Raw genomic sequence first — 16,394 nt, 5'->3', positions numbered from 1 at the left:
CCGTTACTCCGCTCGCCATGACCACGCTGTGTGTGGACTGAACGTGCGGACACCTTTTTTTTTTGTTTCATATATCAAACCGCGGATCATGTGTGTGCCGAACCGAAGACACGCCCCACCCTCCTCCCCACACCCACACCCAGACCCAGACACACACACACGCCTCTTTTTTTTTCTCCGGCCTGTGACAGAGGAAGATTCAGAAGAAAGACACCGCAGCGCTTCTGTTTCTAGCCGATACTACATAAAAAATAACGTAAAGTAACGCAGTAACGCATCATGTAGTAACGGTAACTGAGTTACTGAATATAAAAAAATAACGCGTTAGATTACTAGTTACCGGCGAAACTAACGGCGTTACAGTAACGCGTTACTTTGTAACGCGTTAGTCCCAACACTGTTGATCACAGGAGGAATAAAACAGACATGTTGCCATTAAACATCAGAGGGGACTGTGAGGGTAGCAGACTCTCGATACTTGGGTGTGCACTTTGTGAGGGGCCTAACCTGGAACATAAACCCTGCCAAGCTGCAGAAAAGGGCCCAACAGAGACTTTACTTCCTCCGGCAGCTGAGGAAAAATGTCACCCAGAGACTGCTATTGTCCTTCTACCGGTGTACAGTAGAAACATTTAGCGTACTGTATAAGTGTTTGGTTCATCAGCTGCTCAGGGGCTCAGAGGACTGCACTCCAGAGGGTCATACAGATGGCCCAGAAAATCATTGGCTGCCCTCTCCTCACACTGGAAGAGCTACACAGTTCCCGCTTCCTCAAGAAAGCCCAATGCATCCTAAAGAACAAAACACACACCGGACTCTCCCTGTGTCAATTGCTACCGCCAGGAAGAAGCTACAGGTCAATAAAAGTAAGGACTAACAGATTAAAAAACAGCCTTTATCCAACAACTGTAACTCTACTCAATAAGTCGAAAATGCTCTTACACACAAATGCATACTTGCCAACCCTCCCGAATTTTCCGGGAGACTCCCGAATTTCAGTGCCTCTCCTGAAAATCTCCCGGGACAACCATTCTCCCGAATTTCTCCCGATTTCCAGCCGGATTTAAGGCACGCCCCCTCCAGGTCCGTGTGGACCTGAGTGAGGACAGCCTGTCGTCACGTCCGCTTGGCCAACCAAAAAGTAACCACAGAACACTAGTGTTCTGTGGTTACTTTTTGGTTGGCCAACGGTTTACGTTGTATTGCGCACCCGGACGGCAGGGACGTGCACATGATTATAGAGGGGCAGGGGCTCAAAGTCAGAAAAGGGCAGGACATTTTTTTTTGGTCCTTTACACAATATGGAAATAAATGTAAAATTAAATTTGCTAATAGGAAGCTAACTACTTAGCTGTGTGTCCTTTGTAGGTAAAAGTGATTACCATTTCTTTTGTGTCAACAAATTATTGTCATAATTTTTTTTAAATTAGTTTGCTCGTTGATGATTTGTTTGGTTTTATATTGTGTAGTTATATGTATATGGTAATTATTATTCTGTGACTGTAAATTATTTACTTGTTTTCTTATTGATGCTTTTATTTTGATTTTTTTTCTGTATTGTGTAGTTATAATTATATGCTTTTACTTGTAATTGTAATGAATTGTGGACCCCAGGAAGACTAGTGGGCTGTTGAGGCAACCAGCTAATGGAGATCCTTAATAAAAATCTAAAAATCCCCCCAAATCTCCCGAATTTGGAGGTCTCAAGGTTGGCAAGTATGCACAAATGTGAAATAGACGTGGAGTTTTTTAGTCTGTTTGAATGTATTTTAGTAATTTTTATGTTTGGATTTTAGCTATGTTTTAAATCTATTCTTGAATGTATGTTTTTACTGCAGTGCACATATGCACTTTGACTGCTTGACACTTTTAATCTTGTTGTACATCTATCTGTCTGTCTGTCTGTCTGTCTGTCTGTCTGTCTGTCTGTCTCTGTCTGTCTGTCTATCCCCACACAGCAGAAGACTGCTATACGGATCCGCCTTCAAGTCGCCCAACCCGCGTTACTGTCACATTCGTTTTGGCTCCGCCTAGAGGATACTGCTCCGCCTCTGAAAATTGTACGGTCAGACAGCTGATCCTGAGCGGACTCGTGTCTGATTCGCATACGCGGACGCGACAAACCAAACCGGCGCGCGCCGCCTAGAGTTATAGGCTCCGCCTACGCGCGCTGAGCCGACCAATGTCTGCACCCGCAGACGTGGACGCGCCTGCTAGCGTGTACGCGCATGAGCCAAGATCTCTGGACTTTCTTTGCTGGAACACGAACGTAAGTATAGATTTATTGATTTATTGCTACATTCGCAGTAAAGATCAGCTTTTGTGTTTCCATCATCGTTTATGTATGATTGTAATGACGTTGTTTGATATTAAGACTAGCAGTAAAACTTTATATTCTGTAAAAAAAGGCTTTATTTCCAGCGCCGCCTCCCAGAATGCTTTGCATGGGGACGTGCGTCTGACGTCACGTATACAGAAAATTCGAAATGGCTGCACGCGGTAGGTGAGGCCCGAGCGAAGAAAAGTGGAAAAGAGTGTTATTCGTCAAAAAACCCACACAACGACGGTCATTTTTTCGCCGTGCTATTGTAAAATTGTCTTTTATCTGTGTTTTGTGTTCCGGGGGACCCCGACTCCAGAAAGTGAAAGTTTCCCGCGTGAAGCCGGTGAGTAAAAAGTTCAATACAGTTAACTTAGGCCATCTTTTGTTAGACGCTGTGAATGTGTGTAGGTTACATGCTACGATATTCCACATAATTCCAACTGCTTGAAACGAAAGCGTATTACTTTATTGTCAGTGTTGTTTAGGCCCAGGTCGCTAACGTTACTGCGTTAGTCAACAACGTAACGCTAGTGGAAACAGCCGTTCTTTGCCATTAATATGAGTGTGTATTATTTCTTTCTTTGTTCTTTAGTGGAGCTCGAGATCCTGTTTACTGTGGACTAGCTGTGTGTGACGCCATGTTGTTTTTGTTTCCATTACAAAAAAAAGGTATGTCTATGTGTTTTTTGGCATAGTTAATTGTACAAAAAAATATAAAATGAGGTGATGTAAGTGTGAAAAATTGCTGCACATATTAAGGATCCTTTTTCTTGATCTATATTTTTGTTATTTGCTGATGTACATATTTTATATGCTGTTTTTTATTTAATTAATTTATTAGAGACTATTTTATGCTTTATTTACCTTTTTTTATTATTATTTTATTTACTATTATTATTATTATTATTACCACATGTAAGCATAAATAATTGATCATATTAGTACATTGTTTGATTGCTTTGCTTAATGCATTCCATAATTTAATTCCACATACTGATATACTGAAGGTCTTAAGTGTTGTACGTGCGTACAAATGTTTTAAATTACATTTCTCTCTAAGATTATTTTTCTCCTCTTTTTTTGAGAAGAATTGTTGTATATTCTTGGGTAGCAGGTTATAGTTTGCTTTGTTTATAATTTTAGCTGTTTGCAAATTCACTCTGTCGTGGAATTTCAGTATCTTTGATTCAATAAATAAAGGATTTGTGTGTTCTCTATATCCAACATTATATATTATTCTAACTGATCTTTTTTGTAACACCGTTAATGAATGAAGTGTACTTTTGTAATTATTTCCCCATATTTCTACACAATAACTCAGATATGTAACACTAGTGAACAGTAGAGAATATGAAGTGATTTTTTGTCTAGAACATGTTTCATTATTGACGTGTTTCTTGCTATTTTATGTTGTATATTTTTTACTTGAGATTTCCAGTTCAATTTATCATCAATCATTATACCTACAAATTTGGTTTCATTTACTCTTTCAATTTCTGTTCCGTCTATTTGTATTTGTGTTTGACTTTCTTTTCTACTGTTACCAAATAGCATTATTTTAGTTTTACTGAGATTCAAAGATAGTCTGTTTTTGTCAAACCATCTTTTTAATTTGTTAATTTCTTCTGTTATTATTTGTATTATCTTCTGTGTGTTCTCTCCTGAACAAAACGCTGTTGTATCATCCGCAAATAATACTAACTTTAAATATTTTGTAACTTTACAAATGTCATTTATCTAGACATTGAATAATTTAGGTCCTATATTGATCCCTGAGGTACACCACAGGATATATTTAGCGTTGTAGACGAAACCACCAGATTAATATTAAAGATATGGTTAACATTCTTAGTGCTAAAGATATTCCCCTCTCCTTGTATCCCTTCTCCCAGCTCCACCGTCTCGCCGAGTGCCAGCAAGAGTCATGAGTACTTGTCAACTCGACTCCTCAACTGGAGATAACTTTCTAGGTAAAGACTGATCTCCAAAATAATATCTCAGCATCCAGTAACCATGGTTAACAGATCACAACCATTTAATACCAATTTATCTCCCTTAGCACCTCACCATGGGGAAGGATGTATTCATATGCCTTCACCAGCACATGCATTAAACATGCAGAGAGTTACACAAGGTAGGGACTGATCTCTGTATACACTACACCCATAATTTCAAACCCTACTTTACGATTGAGCTGAAGTTCTGACTATTATGACCTGTACTTTTACCTTTCTTATAGTTCTTACCACCTTGGGGCACCATTCAGGTAAAATCTCAGCTCATCTTACTTGCTTATTTGTATACACTAACACCTGTGCATGCTTTTGTTCACGTTGTTCCTTTGACGATGAATAAATACCCCTTTTCTTTCTTTCTACATTAAGGGTGCCTTTTCATCTGATTAAATTTATAATGAACAGGGACATTGCGGTTGTCCCAAGTGGATGGTATGATGATAGGATGGTTTTCTGGCCCAGCTATAAAAACACCGACAGAATTGAAAGGGCCGCTTTAAATGAGGAGCAGCATGAGCCAAACTGGCCAAGATTTGACGTTTCTGTTGTCCGAACTTGTGGTATGCAAATTCATAATCTTCTTGTTTAAAAATAACGTCATAGTTGCTTCTCTTTATGCTTGGAATAACCTATTGTGTCTATGTTCAATCAGGTCTCTTGTAAGAGAGAGACCTGATTTATCATCATCAATAATAATAATATTCTGTTCAGCTCTACAGCTAATTTGAAACTCATGTTCATTTTAACATATTCAATTTTAGACAACTACAAAGACGCATTAAAAATAATGCAGCAATATGGAAAGGGCTGCAACACCTCAGACCTGCAATCTGAGGCAGAGAACGAGGAGCTGCCAGAAAAAAGGAACAGGAAGCCAGTGTAAGTGTGTTCCGTCTTGTTTTTGTCATGTTTCTACAGTAATAGGAAGGTTATTTCCGGTAGCATTCAAAAATAGACCAGAGATGCTTGTACTATATGTATATTTGGCAATTTTGGTATTGCAATAATCCTAATGATATGGTTACCCAACAGCCATCGTCTCGGGGACTCAGATGATAGCGAAGAAGATCCGGGAAATAGTGACCTCACATCTCTGGGGTTGGCAAGCCAATTGCACAGGCAGAGTAAGGAATAATCTCTTAACATCGAAAACAACAAAACCACCACATTAATATTAAAGATATGGTTAACATTCTTAGTGCTAAAGATATTCCCCTCTCCTTGTATCCCTTCTCCCAGCTCCACCGTCTCGCCGAGTGCCAGCAAGAGTCATGAGTACTTGTCAACTCGACTCCTCAACTGGAGATAACTTTCTAGGTAAAGACTGATCTCTGAAATAATATCTCAGCATCCAGTAACCTTGGTTAACAGATCACAACCATTTAATACCAATTTATCTCCCTTAGCACCTCACCATGGGGAACGACGCATTAATATGCCTTCACCAGCACCTGCATTAAACATGCAGAGAGTTACACAAGGTAGGGACTGAACTCTGAAATATTAGTGTATAGATAGGCCCCTTGGGTATTACCAGTCATGGTTAACTGATGGCTCTCTCACAATGCCCACCTCACTAGGAACGGCAGTCCCTCCTCGACTCCCTCCACCCCCCTCACCAGCAGCCCTCAACATGTGGCAGACAGAGGAGCCTGGATGCAGCCTGGCCTACAGGCCAACATGGCGAGGGGAAAGAATGGCCGACAACATTTCCTGCTCTGGTGAGCAATAACTGACAAATACCGGATGGTCATTCTGTGCCACAAATTTTGGAAAACAATTCAAATTCACAAGCAATCACATATTTTCTTCAAACTTTGTCAATAACTTTTGTCATGAACTAAGGTCAATAGCTAATGTCAGGATTACGAGTAATGAGGATAAACACTGAAACATGTTAATTTTATACTGCTGTTTGTCAACAGCGCCTGAGGTAATCCAGATCCTTAGCCTGCTGGAAACTATTAAGCACAACCAAGACCAGCTGATTGCGAAGGTAAACTTCTTAAGCCTTGAATAGGTCAATAATTCATAATGACATTGATTTTGATTCATTATTATTTTTTAAAGAAAGAAACAGCCTACATGGCAGCTTTGTGTGATTAGAGTAAACGTTGCTACATTTTCTTGTTACATTTCACCTGTTTGCTCTTTAAATACCACTTTTAATGTTTTTTATTTATTTCGATCGTATTTTTTAAAAATGTGCCCTGGGGCCGTTAAAAAATGACCTGCAGGCCGCAAATGGCCCCCGGGCCGCACTTTGGACACCCCTGGCCTACACGAATACAAACATAGAATGATAGTACAAATATAATAAGAAAACAATGTCAACCTCCCAAAGTTGGGTTATGGATATTTATTTATGCCCCCACCTCCAACCCCCAGCCGCCGTCATCCAACAGAGCCAAACAAGTACTCTGATCAAGAAACCAAATAATGATATTGTTTAAACATTTTGGATGTCTTGCACACCTATACCCTGATCACAAATTCATAGTTTACGCACCTTATTTTAACCACCTCCAGTAACTTTAAGTCTTTTTTTTTTTTTTTAAATGTAATCTCCTTAATACCTATCACATATTTTGTATTGTGTAAGCATACTTGGCTTTGGATGCTTCCTACCATAAACATAAACGTATCTGTCTTGTAATCTTGTTTGATTACAGGTGCTGTGAGTAAAAATGTGTTGACAAGGTCAGCCACGGACGCTGAGGTCACCAAACACGCCATCAGGTGGTTCAACTTGGCGGGGGATCGGGCAACGAGGAGACGAGTCCCGCTTCCACCTCCTCAGGAGGAATAGAGATGTATATGTATAAATAAACAACCTTTTATTGGACTTCTTGTCATTCACCAGTTATTCATTTTCTGATATGTTAGCTGTGCATGGAGCAGCGTTTCCTTGAAGTTGTAGCCTAATAGATTAAATATGTATATTTACTTTTTAAATATATATTATATATATTTACTTTATAGAGTGAATTGACCATTTTCTGTTTCTGCCTATTGACAATATTGTTGGTTTAAAAATACAAGGCAGTGCATATGTAAGCATATATTGCTGTAGTAGGGTTTAGTGAATTTTTTAGTTTCCTATTTTATCCTACAGCAAGAACAGAAGGGATTTTGAAAATAAGATAAAGGGGTCCAAAACGGCCAGATGAGCCAGGGTTTTTATGAGTCCGTTGCTGGTCCGCGGCGGGAGGTTAGGCTTTGATCTTGGGTGCGGAGTGGATGCAGCGCGCCGTCACGGCACACCCGCCGCGGAAATAAGGCTTTGATCATGGGTGCGATGCGGATGCAACGCACCGCCACGGCGGATCAGCTACCCGCCGCCGTGGCGGATACGTTCCTGAGTGCAAATGGACGCCGATGCGGGTCCGTTTCGCGGTTCCGTTCCGGAAAGCGCGATACCTGCGCGGGGGATCCGCCGCGGAGTGTTTTTGCTGTGTGGGTCTATTTATTTTTAGTATCTATCTATCTATGTATCTATCTATCTATCCATCTATCTTTTCATGATCAACTTAGCCAGAGTAGGACCCCAACACAGACCAAAAAATGTATACGAATTATAACAAAAGACACACTCAAAAAGGAGTGAGGGAAAATAACTGAGGATGCACACATGTGGAGAGACAGGAATTATACACAAAATGTGTGGAGAGGTAACAGTTAATACTACACAGCAACGGGGCTAAGGCACAGGAAACAAGAAGTGTGAGTGGAGCCAAAGCAGAGAAGATTACCACTACTGGAAGGGTGGATCTTTAGTAATCTACTTGCGCCAAGTGAAAGAACTGGAGAGCTTAAGTAGTCAGGAGGAAATGACTATCAGGTGTGCGCAAAGATGGCTTCGCCCCCTGACCCAGAAACCAGGCAGATTAAATGTGATCGCTACTTTGTATTAGAAATGACAGCAGTTGAGGATGCATGTGCATGTACGAGCCAGTCTGCCCCACAACAGGAGAATAATGACAAATAAGGAACTTCTTTATTACATCGTCCGACTACAATGGCGGAAGCTCGCAAAGTACTTTAGGTAAATCTATAACATATATGGATAATCCACTGACGTCACATGGCTGAATGTCACCAATGGGGCGAATTCCTGGAAGTAAGAAAGAAGGGAAAATTGTTTGATAAATATCTATGCCATGCCTCCATGGTTTGATTTTAAAGTTTTGGGACTTATGCAGATCCCAAATACACAAAAACAGTTGGTTGTAATAGGGCCCCTTTACCGCATCTCAACCAGGGATCAATCCCAAAAAACGGTTCCATAATGGCCCCTGTGGCAATGTAAACAGTAGTAAACACACCGAAAAAAGAAGTAACTATCAGTGCCAAATAAATGCAGTTTTAACAACTTGCAAAAGTTGCTTGATGGTGATATTGTACAGGTATTGTGTTGTAAGTAATGTAACATCCTGAAAGAAGCACACACGCTCTTTGTAAGTATTCTTGCTGGCCTTAACACAACAATAGCATCCCTCATAAAACCGCTAGCGCTGCAGCACTTTCTCATTAGCACCAAAGATGATTACAGTGAGCAATGTTGCATTCATGACCCACCAAAATTATGAGCATTAACATTGCAACACAAACATGTCATTCCTTGCACGTTCTTTATGTCCTGTATTGCTGCAATAATTATGACAGTTTGTTGTGGATTTTATTTGTTATCTTTCAATGTATTACTGAGTTATGATTACATTTATATAATTGAAGTATTTCAATTACTAGTCTATTCAACATGAATTTTACACAATTCCATAAATATGAAAAGGCATTGTTTTTGGGTTTTTTTTACAAAATGTGCATCTTTTCCATTTATCGGTTTGGGCACTGTTCAAGCACTGGCACTGATATTAAAGTACAGATTTGTTACTAGTATAGATTAAATTGTAAATTATACCCATCCCTACTCTTAACACAACATGAGCAAGGAACACATAGTTAGGCTAGCCTATTGTATTTATGTGATGCTAATATTTGAGTTTATGTGACAACTAACCCCAACTGGATTTATTTTGCTAGCATCTACAACAACTTAACTAGCTGATAATTAACTATAGCTTTTCCCTCACACTTTTATTGGGTAAGAAATATTTGTGCAATGTAAAAGCATTGATTATAATATAAATAATGAGGAGCTGAATGGTTACAGTACAATTTTACATAAAAACATAGAAAAATCCTCTCGACTTAAGTTCAACCATCTTACTCTAGAGAAGACTATGTAGATGAGCTAAAATTTCTGTATACAGTGAAACCTCAATTTAAAAACCTCTCATTGTATGGACTTTCGGATTTATGAACCACACACCGAATAAAAATATGCTGTGTTGTAAGAGCCTTGTCTCAAGGTACAAACATGTCATCCTCATTTTGTGCCTGCAGGGCAGCCATTTTGTGCCGGGCAGCACATCCACTGTGGGCGGGCTGATCGATCATTCAGTAGAGCAATGCTGATGTTAGCTCCTGTGCTACTTTGTGTGCTTTTTAAGTGTGTTTTCTTAGCCTTATTAAAATATTTTTTTAGTTCTGCAATGGACAAGCGATGTGTGTTTTGAAACATTCAGGGAGGATCCACAGCATTGTTGCCCCCCCACATTATTTCTTATGGAGAAATATGCTTCAATATATGAACTTTTCTATTAACAAACCCTGTTTGAGAACCAATTAAATTTGTGAATCAAGACTTCACTGTATCACAATTTTAGAGACAGCATCAGGGGTGTAGCACCAAATTCTAGACCCTCATAAACAAGACTCCCCCATCCCACCCTAAACCCAATGTCATACACACACACTTGGTATGTTTGCATGCACTAATAAACAAATTATTGCATGGCATTGGTTGAAACCAAACAAGCACAAGTAAAAACCGTTTTTATATTGTTAAAGGTGGGATTGACAAACTATCTATTACATATCAATATAAACCTCCCTAAAAAATGTTTTGTTTTTGTTTTTACAAACAAGAGCCAACAAATTCAATATAAAGTGGGCATAATTTGAATTTAAATAATCATATAACCTGTCGTTATTCACTTAAAAATGATTATAAATCTGTCAAGTTTTCTTTTCCAGAGTGTAGAGATTTGCTGATTCACGCATGACTATCATCAGTGGTTCATAGTCTTTATCCGAGGGTTACTTGAACGCACCACAGTTAGGTGCAATGAGATGAAAAAGTGAAACTTACCGTAAACATAACGTTCTCCTTTGCTGCCCCAGATAATAGAATTGTTATATTTTTACATTTCTTATATCACCTCTTAATTGTCCCCAAAATGCTGGTGCTGTGTGTGAATGCTTAAAGGTGAGCTTTGACGACATTATGACGTCTGTGTTGCAGATTAGGTGCGCCACTGTCCAGGAGGAACAAACCATTTGCATTGTTGATAGGGAGTGTAGTTAAATAGTTAGACATTCTTAATTTGATTCAAGAAACCTTATTATTGAACTTCCACGACTATATTAATTAGATTTGAACATTTATGACATCTATTTTTGGTAACTAAATAATGGGGGAAAAGCATGTAAATACCAACATTAGAGAAGTTCATCAAAATAAAGACCAGAATGTTCTGCTGTTTTGAACGAACTATCTAGACGGAGTCAAACGCAGGAGATTATGTCAATTGGGGTCGGAGAGAAGGTGAAGCCAGACTGTAGCGGGGTGATGAAATCGTGAGCATTTCCAAAGAAGGAATAATCATTGAGCGAGAGCAAACTAAGACATTTCCTTATTCCTGTTCTTCCTCATTTTTGCTCCAAATGTGGCACACAGAGGATATTGGGCACTTAGGGGAAACACTGGAAACAATCCACCCCTTTTATGTCTACTCTGGGACGGTCCACTGTTTTACTCGCAAACACGAGTGCATCGAAGCCGATTAGACATACAAACTATTATCAGTTTTATTTTAATAAAAGGGAGAAAATGCAGCACACCACAGCCTCACTCCAGTGGAATGTACTTTGAAGCCGTAGTGGGCCAAAACTGGGGCAATATGTTAAAGATGTGACCTTTTGATTGTAAATATGTCAATTTTAATGCACAGGCTATAAAAAAAATGTATTCAGGAGGCCGCTAACTCCTTCTAAAGTTCTGCTTCACAAAACTGTTGCGTCATCACACCCCGCACACATTTGAACAGTTGCAAGAATCAGACTTGATGGATTCAAGTCAATTCATGCTACTGTTAGTATTTGAGTGACGCAAAGGAAAAAGCAAGTGAAGGCCTAATTGGCTTCAATCCCAAGTGGAGCACCATGACGAGCCAAGTTCATAGGTTGGGAAGCAGGAAAGTAAGGAACATCCAATTGACTCCTACGGCTTGTGCCAACTGTTCATACTCCCACAGTCCGCACTAATTCAAGTGTACTACAAGGAGGCAGTCAAGGGTTCTTTTAAAAAATGCTTAAAGGCCTACTGAAACCCACTACTACCGACCACGCAGTCTGATAGTTTATATATCAATGATGAAATCTTAACATTGCAACACATGCCAATACGGCCGGGTTAACTTATAAAGTGACATTTTAAATTTCCCGGCAAACTTCCGGCTGAAAACGTTTCCATATGATGACGTTTGCGCGTGACGTCAACGGTTGAAGCGGAAGCCCATTGAATCCAATACAAAAAGCTCTGTTTTCATCTCAAAATTCCACAGTATTCTGGACATCTGTGTTGGTGAATCTTTTGCAATTTGTTTAATGAACAATGGAGACTGCAAAGAAGAAAGTTGTAGGGGTGTTCGGTGTATTAGCGGCGGACTACAGCAACACAACCAGGAGGACTTTGAGAAGGATAGCAGACGCGCTAGCCGCCGACCTCACCTTGACTTCCTCCATCTCCGGGCCGCCGACGCATCGGTGATCGGGTGAAGTCCTTCGTCGTACTGTCGATCGCTGGAACGCAGGTGAGCACGGGTCGTGATGAGCAGATGAGAGCTGGCGTAGGTACAGAGCTAATGTTTTTAGCATAGCTCTGTCGAGCTTCCGTAGCTAAGTTAGCTTCAATGGCGTTGTTAGCAACAGCATTGCTAAGCTTCGCCAAGCTGGAAAGCATTAACCGTGTAGTTACATGTCCAGAGTTTGGTAGTATTGTTGATCTTCTGTCTATCCTTCCAGTCAGGGACTTATTTGTTTTGTTTCTATATGCAGTTAAGCCCGATGCTATCACGTTAGCTCAGTAGCTAAAGAGCTTCGCCGATGTATTGTCTAGGAGATAAAAGTCACTGTGAATGTCCATTTCGCGTTCTCGACTCATTTTCAAGAGGATATAGTATCCGAGGTGGTTTAAAATACAAATCCGTGATCCACAATAGAAAAAGGAGAGAGTGTGGAATCCAATGAGCCCTTGTACCTAAGTTACGGTCAGAGCGAAAAAAGATACGTTCTGCACTGCACGCTAGTCCTTCATTTTCACGTTCCTCATCCACGAATCTTTCATCCTCGCTCAAATTAATGGGGTAATCGTCGCTTTATCGGTCCGAATCTCTCTCACTGCTGGTGTAAACAATAGGAAAATGTGAGCAGCCCTTCCTCCTGTGACGTCACGCTACTTCCGGTAGGGGCAAGGCTTTTTTTTATCAGAGACCAAAAGTTGCAAACTTTATCGTCGTTGTTCTATACTTAATCCTTTCAGCAAAAATATGGCAATATCGCAAAATGTTAAAGTATGACACACAGAATGGATCTGCTATCCCTGTTTAAATAAAAAAAATCATTTCAGTAGGCCTTTAATGGCGTCATATTGGGATTTATTTTCTACATTTAAAATACTTTATTGTGGTCCACATAACATGTAATCTTGGGTTGTTTGTTAAAAAAAATTGCATGGATTATGTTTTACGGACCATCTTCAAGGCACTTTCTGACTGTAGCTTCATCAGGATGTGCCGTTTTGTGGGCAGTCTGATTTACATGCCTCCACTTTGACTATGTCAAAAAGGAATGGGAAGAAAAAGAATATATTTAATGAAATAACCATTGCTAGTTAGCGTGGTTGAGTAGCCTCATGCAAAATTAGAAGCTGAATAGAGGCTTAAAGGTACAAATGACAAAAATGTCACTAACAAAGTCATTCATAACAAAGTCACATTTTTTGCACCTGAAAATGAATCTGGCATATAAATTAGTTTTAGAGTAATCTCTAGATAACTAATTGTACTTGGAACACCACCCTTTCCATCGCCACCCCCTCTTGGTGTGACATCATCTACAGAACTGGAGCCCGTTTCCCCGCATAGACAGTGTGAATAAAGACATTTTAAACTACTTTTTTTTATCACATTATTGCACATTTTTGTCACCTCGGTCCATGATTAATTCAAAACTGATATAGTTAACCAGGGGTGTCACTAGCTTTTAAGGACAGGGGGGGGCTTAGCCCCCAGAAGATGCACAGAATGGGAGCGAATGTAGCTGTCATGTCTGTGTGATCATGTTTTGTTTTAGTCATGTTTTGTTTTGTTTAGTCATGTTTTGTTTTGTTTAGTCATGTTTTGTTTTGTTTAGTTATTGGACTCTTTAGTTTCTGTTTACGCTCCATTGTGTGTGTTTCCATGACGACCCATTAGTTTCACCTGTACTCATTTGGACTCACGCACCTGTCTCATTTGTTTGAATCACACCTGTCGCTAATCAAGACATCACTATTTAAGCTTGTAGTTTCCAGGCAGTCAGCCTGGCGACATCACTCTTGACTCACCCTCTACGCACTCTCATGCTGATGATCCATGCTGCTCTTTTGTCATGCTTTTTCTTGTTCCAAGTAAGTTTTATTTATTCAGGCCATAGTTGTGCAAGTTTTGTTTCATGTCCATAGTTCTGCCTTTGTGCTAGTGTTTTATTTTCATAGCCACGTTTTGTACCAGGCTAGCACCTACGCCACGGCTAGCTCCACACCCTGCTCCAAGGCTAGCAACATGTCTAGCCGCACCACGCCAAGCTCCACCACACCAAGTTCCTCCAGTCGCAGCTCCACCACGCCAAGTTCCTCCTGTCGCAGCTCCACCACGCCAAGTTCCTCCAGTCGCAGCTCCACCACGCCAAGTTCCTCCAGTCGCAGCTCCACGCCAAGTTCCGCCAGTCCCAGCTCCACCACGCCAAGTTCCGCCAGTCGCAGCTCCACGACGCCAAGTGCCGCCAGTCGCAGCTCCACGACGCCAAGTGCCGCCAGTCGCAGCTCCACGACGCCAAGTGCCGCCAGTCGCAACTCCACGACGCCAAGTGCCGCCAGTCGCAGCTCCACGACGCCAAGTGTCGCCAGTCGCAGCTCCACGCCGCCAAGTGCCGCCAGTCACAGCCCCACGACGCCAAGTGCCGCCAGTCGCAGCTCCACGACGCCAAGACCCAAGCCAAGACCCTCCATGTAAAGACCCTCCACGCCAAGCTTCGTCATGCCAAGACCCGCCACGCCAAGCTTCGTCATGCCAAGACCCGCCACGCCAAGCTTCGCCGCCTGACGCGCCACGCCAAGCTTCGCCGCCTGCCGCGATGACGACGCATCCACCTCCTCGTCGGCCACGGATGTGGCCATTCTATGGGCGTCCGCCACGCCAGGTACGCCGACCTCCTCGTCGGCCACAGATGTGGCCATTCCCAGGTCGCCCACCTCGTCAGGAGCAGTGGCGTTCTACGCGTCGTCGCCACCTAACCCTGCCCCGGTGGATTCGGGGACACGTGGTCTGGCGACCCACCGCCATGTCCCCCTCCCGCCCTCCGATGACTCTTGTTCATTTTTTTTTTTTTTTTTTTGGACATCTTGTATCTGTCCTTAAGGGAGGGGCTCTGTCATGTCTGTGTGATCATGTTTTGTTTTATATAGATTCTACAAGAAACACAAAACTTAAAAACTAAATTATTTACAATTGCAGACACAATGTTTCGTGCAGCTTCACTCATTGTAAAGGAAGACGGAAGTCCACGCAGGAGAAAAATGACTACAAAGATGGTGTCTAGGTTTTTCTTATATATATATATATATATATATATATATATATATATATATATATATATATATATATATATATATATATATATATATATATATATATATATATATATATATATATATATATGAAAGACTTAAAGGTATACTAGAGGATGTTGTGGATCATGTTGACTATTGGTCCTCTGTCAATCATTCTGGTGCCGTTACGTAAGGACACATATATATATATATATATATATGTATATATATATACACGTATATATGTATATATATATATAATTTATTTATATAATAGTTTTTATTTGTAATCTACTTTACATTTGATTCCAAATCTCAAAGTGCTACAGAATTACAACCATTGGCGTTGGTAGGCCTATTTTGGCGTTGTAATAAATAAATAAATAAAAAAATAAAAAATATATATATATATATATATATATATATATATATATATATATATATATATATATATATATGTATGTGTGGGGAAAAAATCACAAGACTATTTCATCTCTGAGATGAAATAGTCTTGTGATTTTTTCCCCACACATACATATTACGCTCTACCACGGTATCGAGCACTATTTTTTGGATAATCTAATTAAGACATATATATATATATATATATATATATATATATATATATATATATATATATATATATATATATATATATATATATATATATATATATCAAATAAAACAAATGGCTATATATATATATATATATATATATATATATATATATATATATATATATATATATATATATATATATATATATATATATATATATATATATATATATATATATATATATATATATATATATATATATATATGATGTGTTGGATCCACTGTGGACTGGACTTTCACAATATTATGTCAGACCCACTCGACATCCGTTGCTTTCGGTCTCCCCTAGAGGGGGGGGGGGGGGGGGGGGGGGGGGGGTTACCCACATATGCGGTCCTCTCCAAGGTTTAAGGTTTCTCAGTCATTCACATTGACATCCCACTGGGGTGAGTTTTTCCTTGCCCGTATGTGGGCTCTGTACCGAGGATGTCGTTGTGGCTTGTGC

At 40.1% G+C, this 16,394-nt stretch overlaps 1 protein-coding gene across 3 annotated transcripts; it reads left to right on the top strand.

The window, feature by feature from the left end:
• The first annotated feature begins 2,216 nt into the window (after positions 1 to 2,216).
• LOC133650571 (mucin-2-like) lies at positions 2,217 to 15,181 on the top strand. Of its 3 annotated transcripts, none has more exons than XM_062047963.1 (15): positions 2,217 to 2,269; positions 2,422 to 2,499; positions 2,640 to 2,666; positions 2,916 to 2,992; positions 4,216 to 4,293; positions 4,383 to 4,457; positions 4,563 to 4,589; positions 4,708 to 4,898; positions 5,100 to 5,217; positions 5,371 to 5,462; positions 5,578 to 5,655; positions 5,745 to 5,819; positions 5,919 to 6,059; positions 6,264 to 6,334; positions 14,235 to 15,181. In XM_062047963.1, the coding sequence occupies exons 6-15, from the start codon at positions 4,402 to 4,404 to the stop codon at positions 14,733 to 14,735; spliced, it is 1,350 nt and encodes a 449-aa protein (XP_061903947.1). In that variant the 5' UTR covers positions 2,217 to 2,269; positions 2,422 to 2,499; positions 2,640 to 2,666; positions 2,916 to 2,992; positions 4,216 to 4,293; positions 4,383 to 4,401; the 3' UTR covers positions 14,736 to 15,181. The 3 variants fall into 3 exon arrangements, with proteins under 3 accessions (XP_061903947.1, XP_061903946.1, XP_061903948.1); XM_062047962.1 differs by having other exon boundaries at positions 2,225 to 2,269; positions 2,409 to 2,499; XM_062047964.1 differs by lacking the exons at positions 2,217 to 2,269; positions 2,916 to 2,992 and having other exon boundaries at positions 2,291 to 2,666.
• The last annotated feature ends 1,213 nt before the right edge of the window (positions 15,182 to 16,394 follow it).

Source organism: Entelurus aequoreus, linkage group LG05, assembly GCF_033978785.1.
Source record: "Entelurus aequoreus isolate RoL-2023_Sb linkage group LG05, RoL_Eaeq_v1.1, whole genome shotgun sequence".
Taxonomy (NCBI): domain Eukaryota; kingdom Metazoa; phylum Chordata; class Actinopteri; order Syngnathiformes; family Syngnathidae; genus Entelurus; species Entelurus aequoreus.
The sequence above is the reverse complement of the archived record's forward strand: the minus strand, read 5'-3'. Positions and strand labels throughout refer to the sequence as shown.

Excerpts from the sequence above, each read along its gene's own strand:
- LOC133650571 (XM_062047963.1), top strand. The coding sequence starts at position 4,402 with ATGTATTCATATGCCTTCACCAGCACATGCATTAAACATGCAGAGAGT. Across the intron at positions 5,656-5,744 it reads AACTGGAGATAACTTTCTAG|CACCTCACCATGGGGAACGA; the intron begins GTAAAGACTGAT and ends TATCTCCCTTAG. Across the intron at positions 5,820-5,918 it reads CATGCAGAGAGTTACACAAG|GAACGGCAGTCCCTCCTCGA; the intron begins GTAGGGACTGAA and ends CCACCTCACTAG.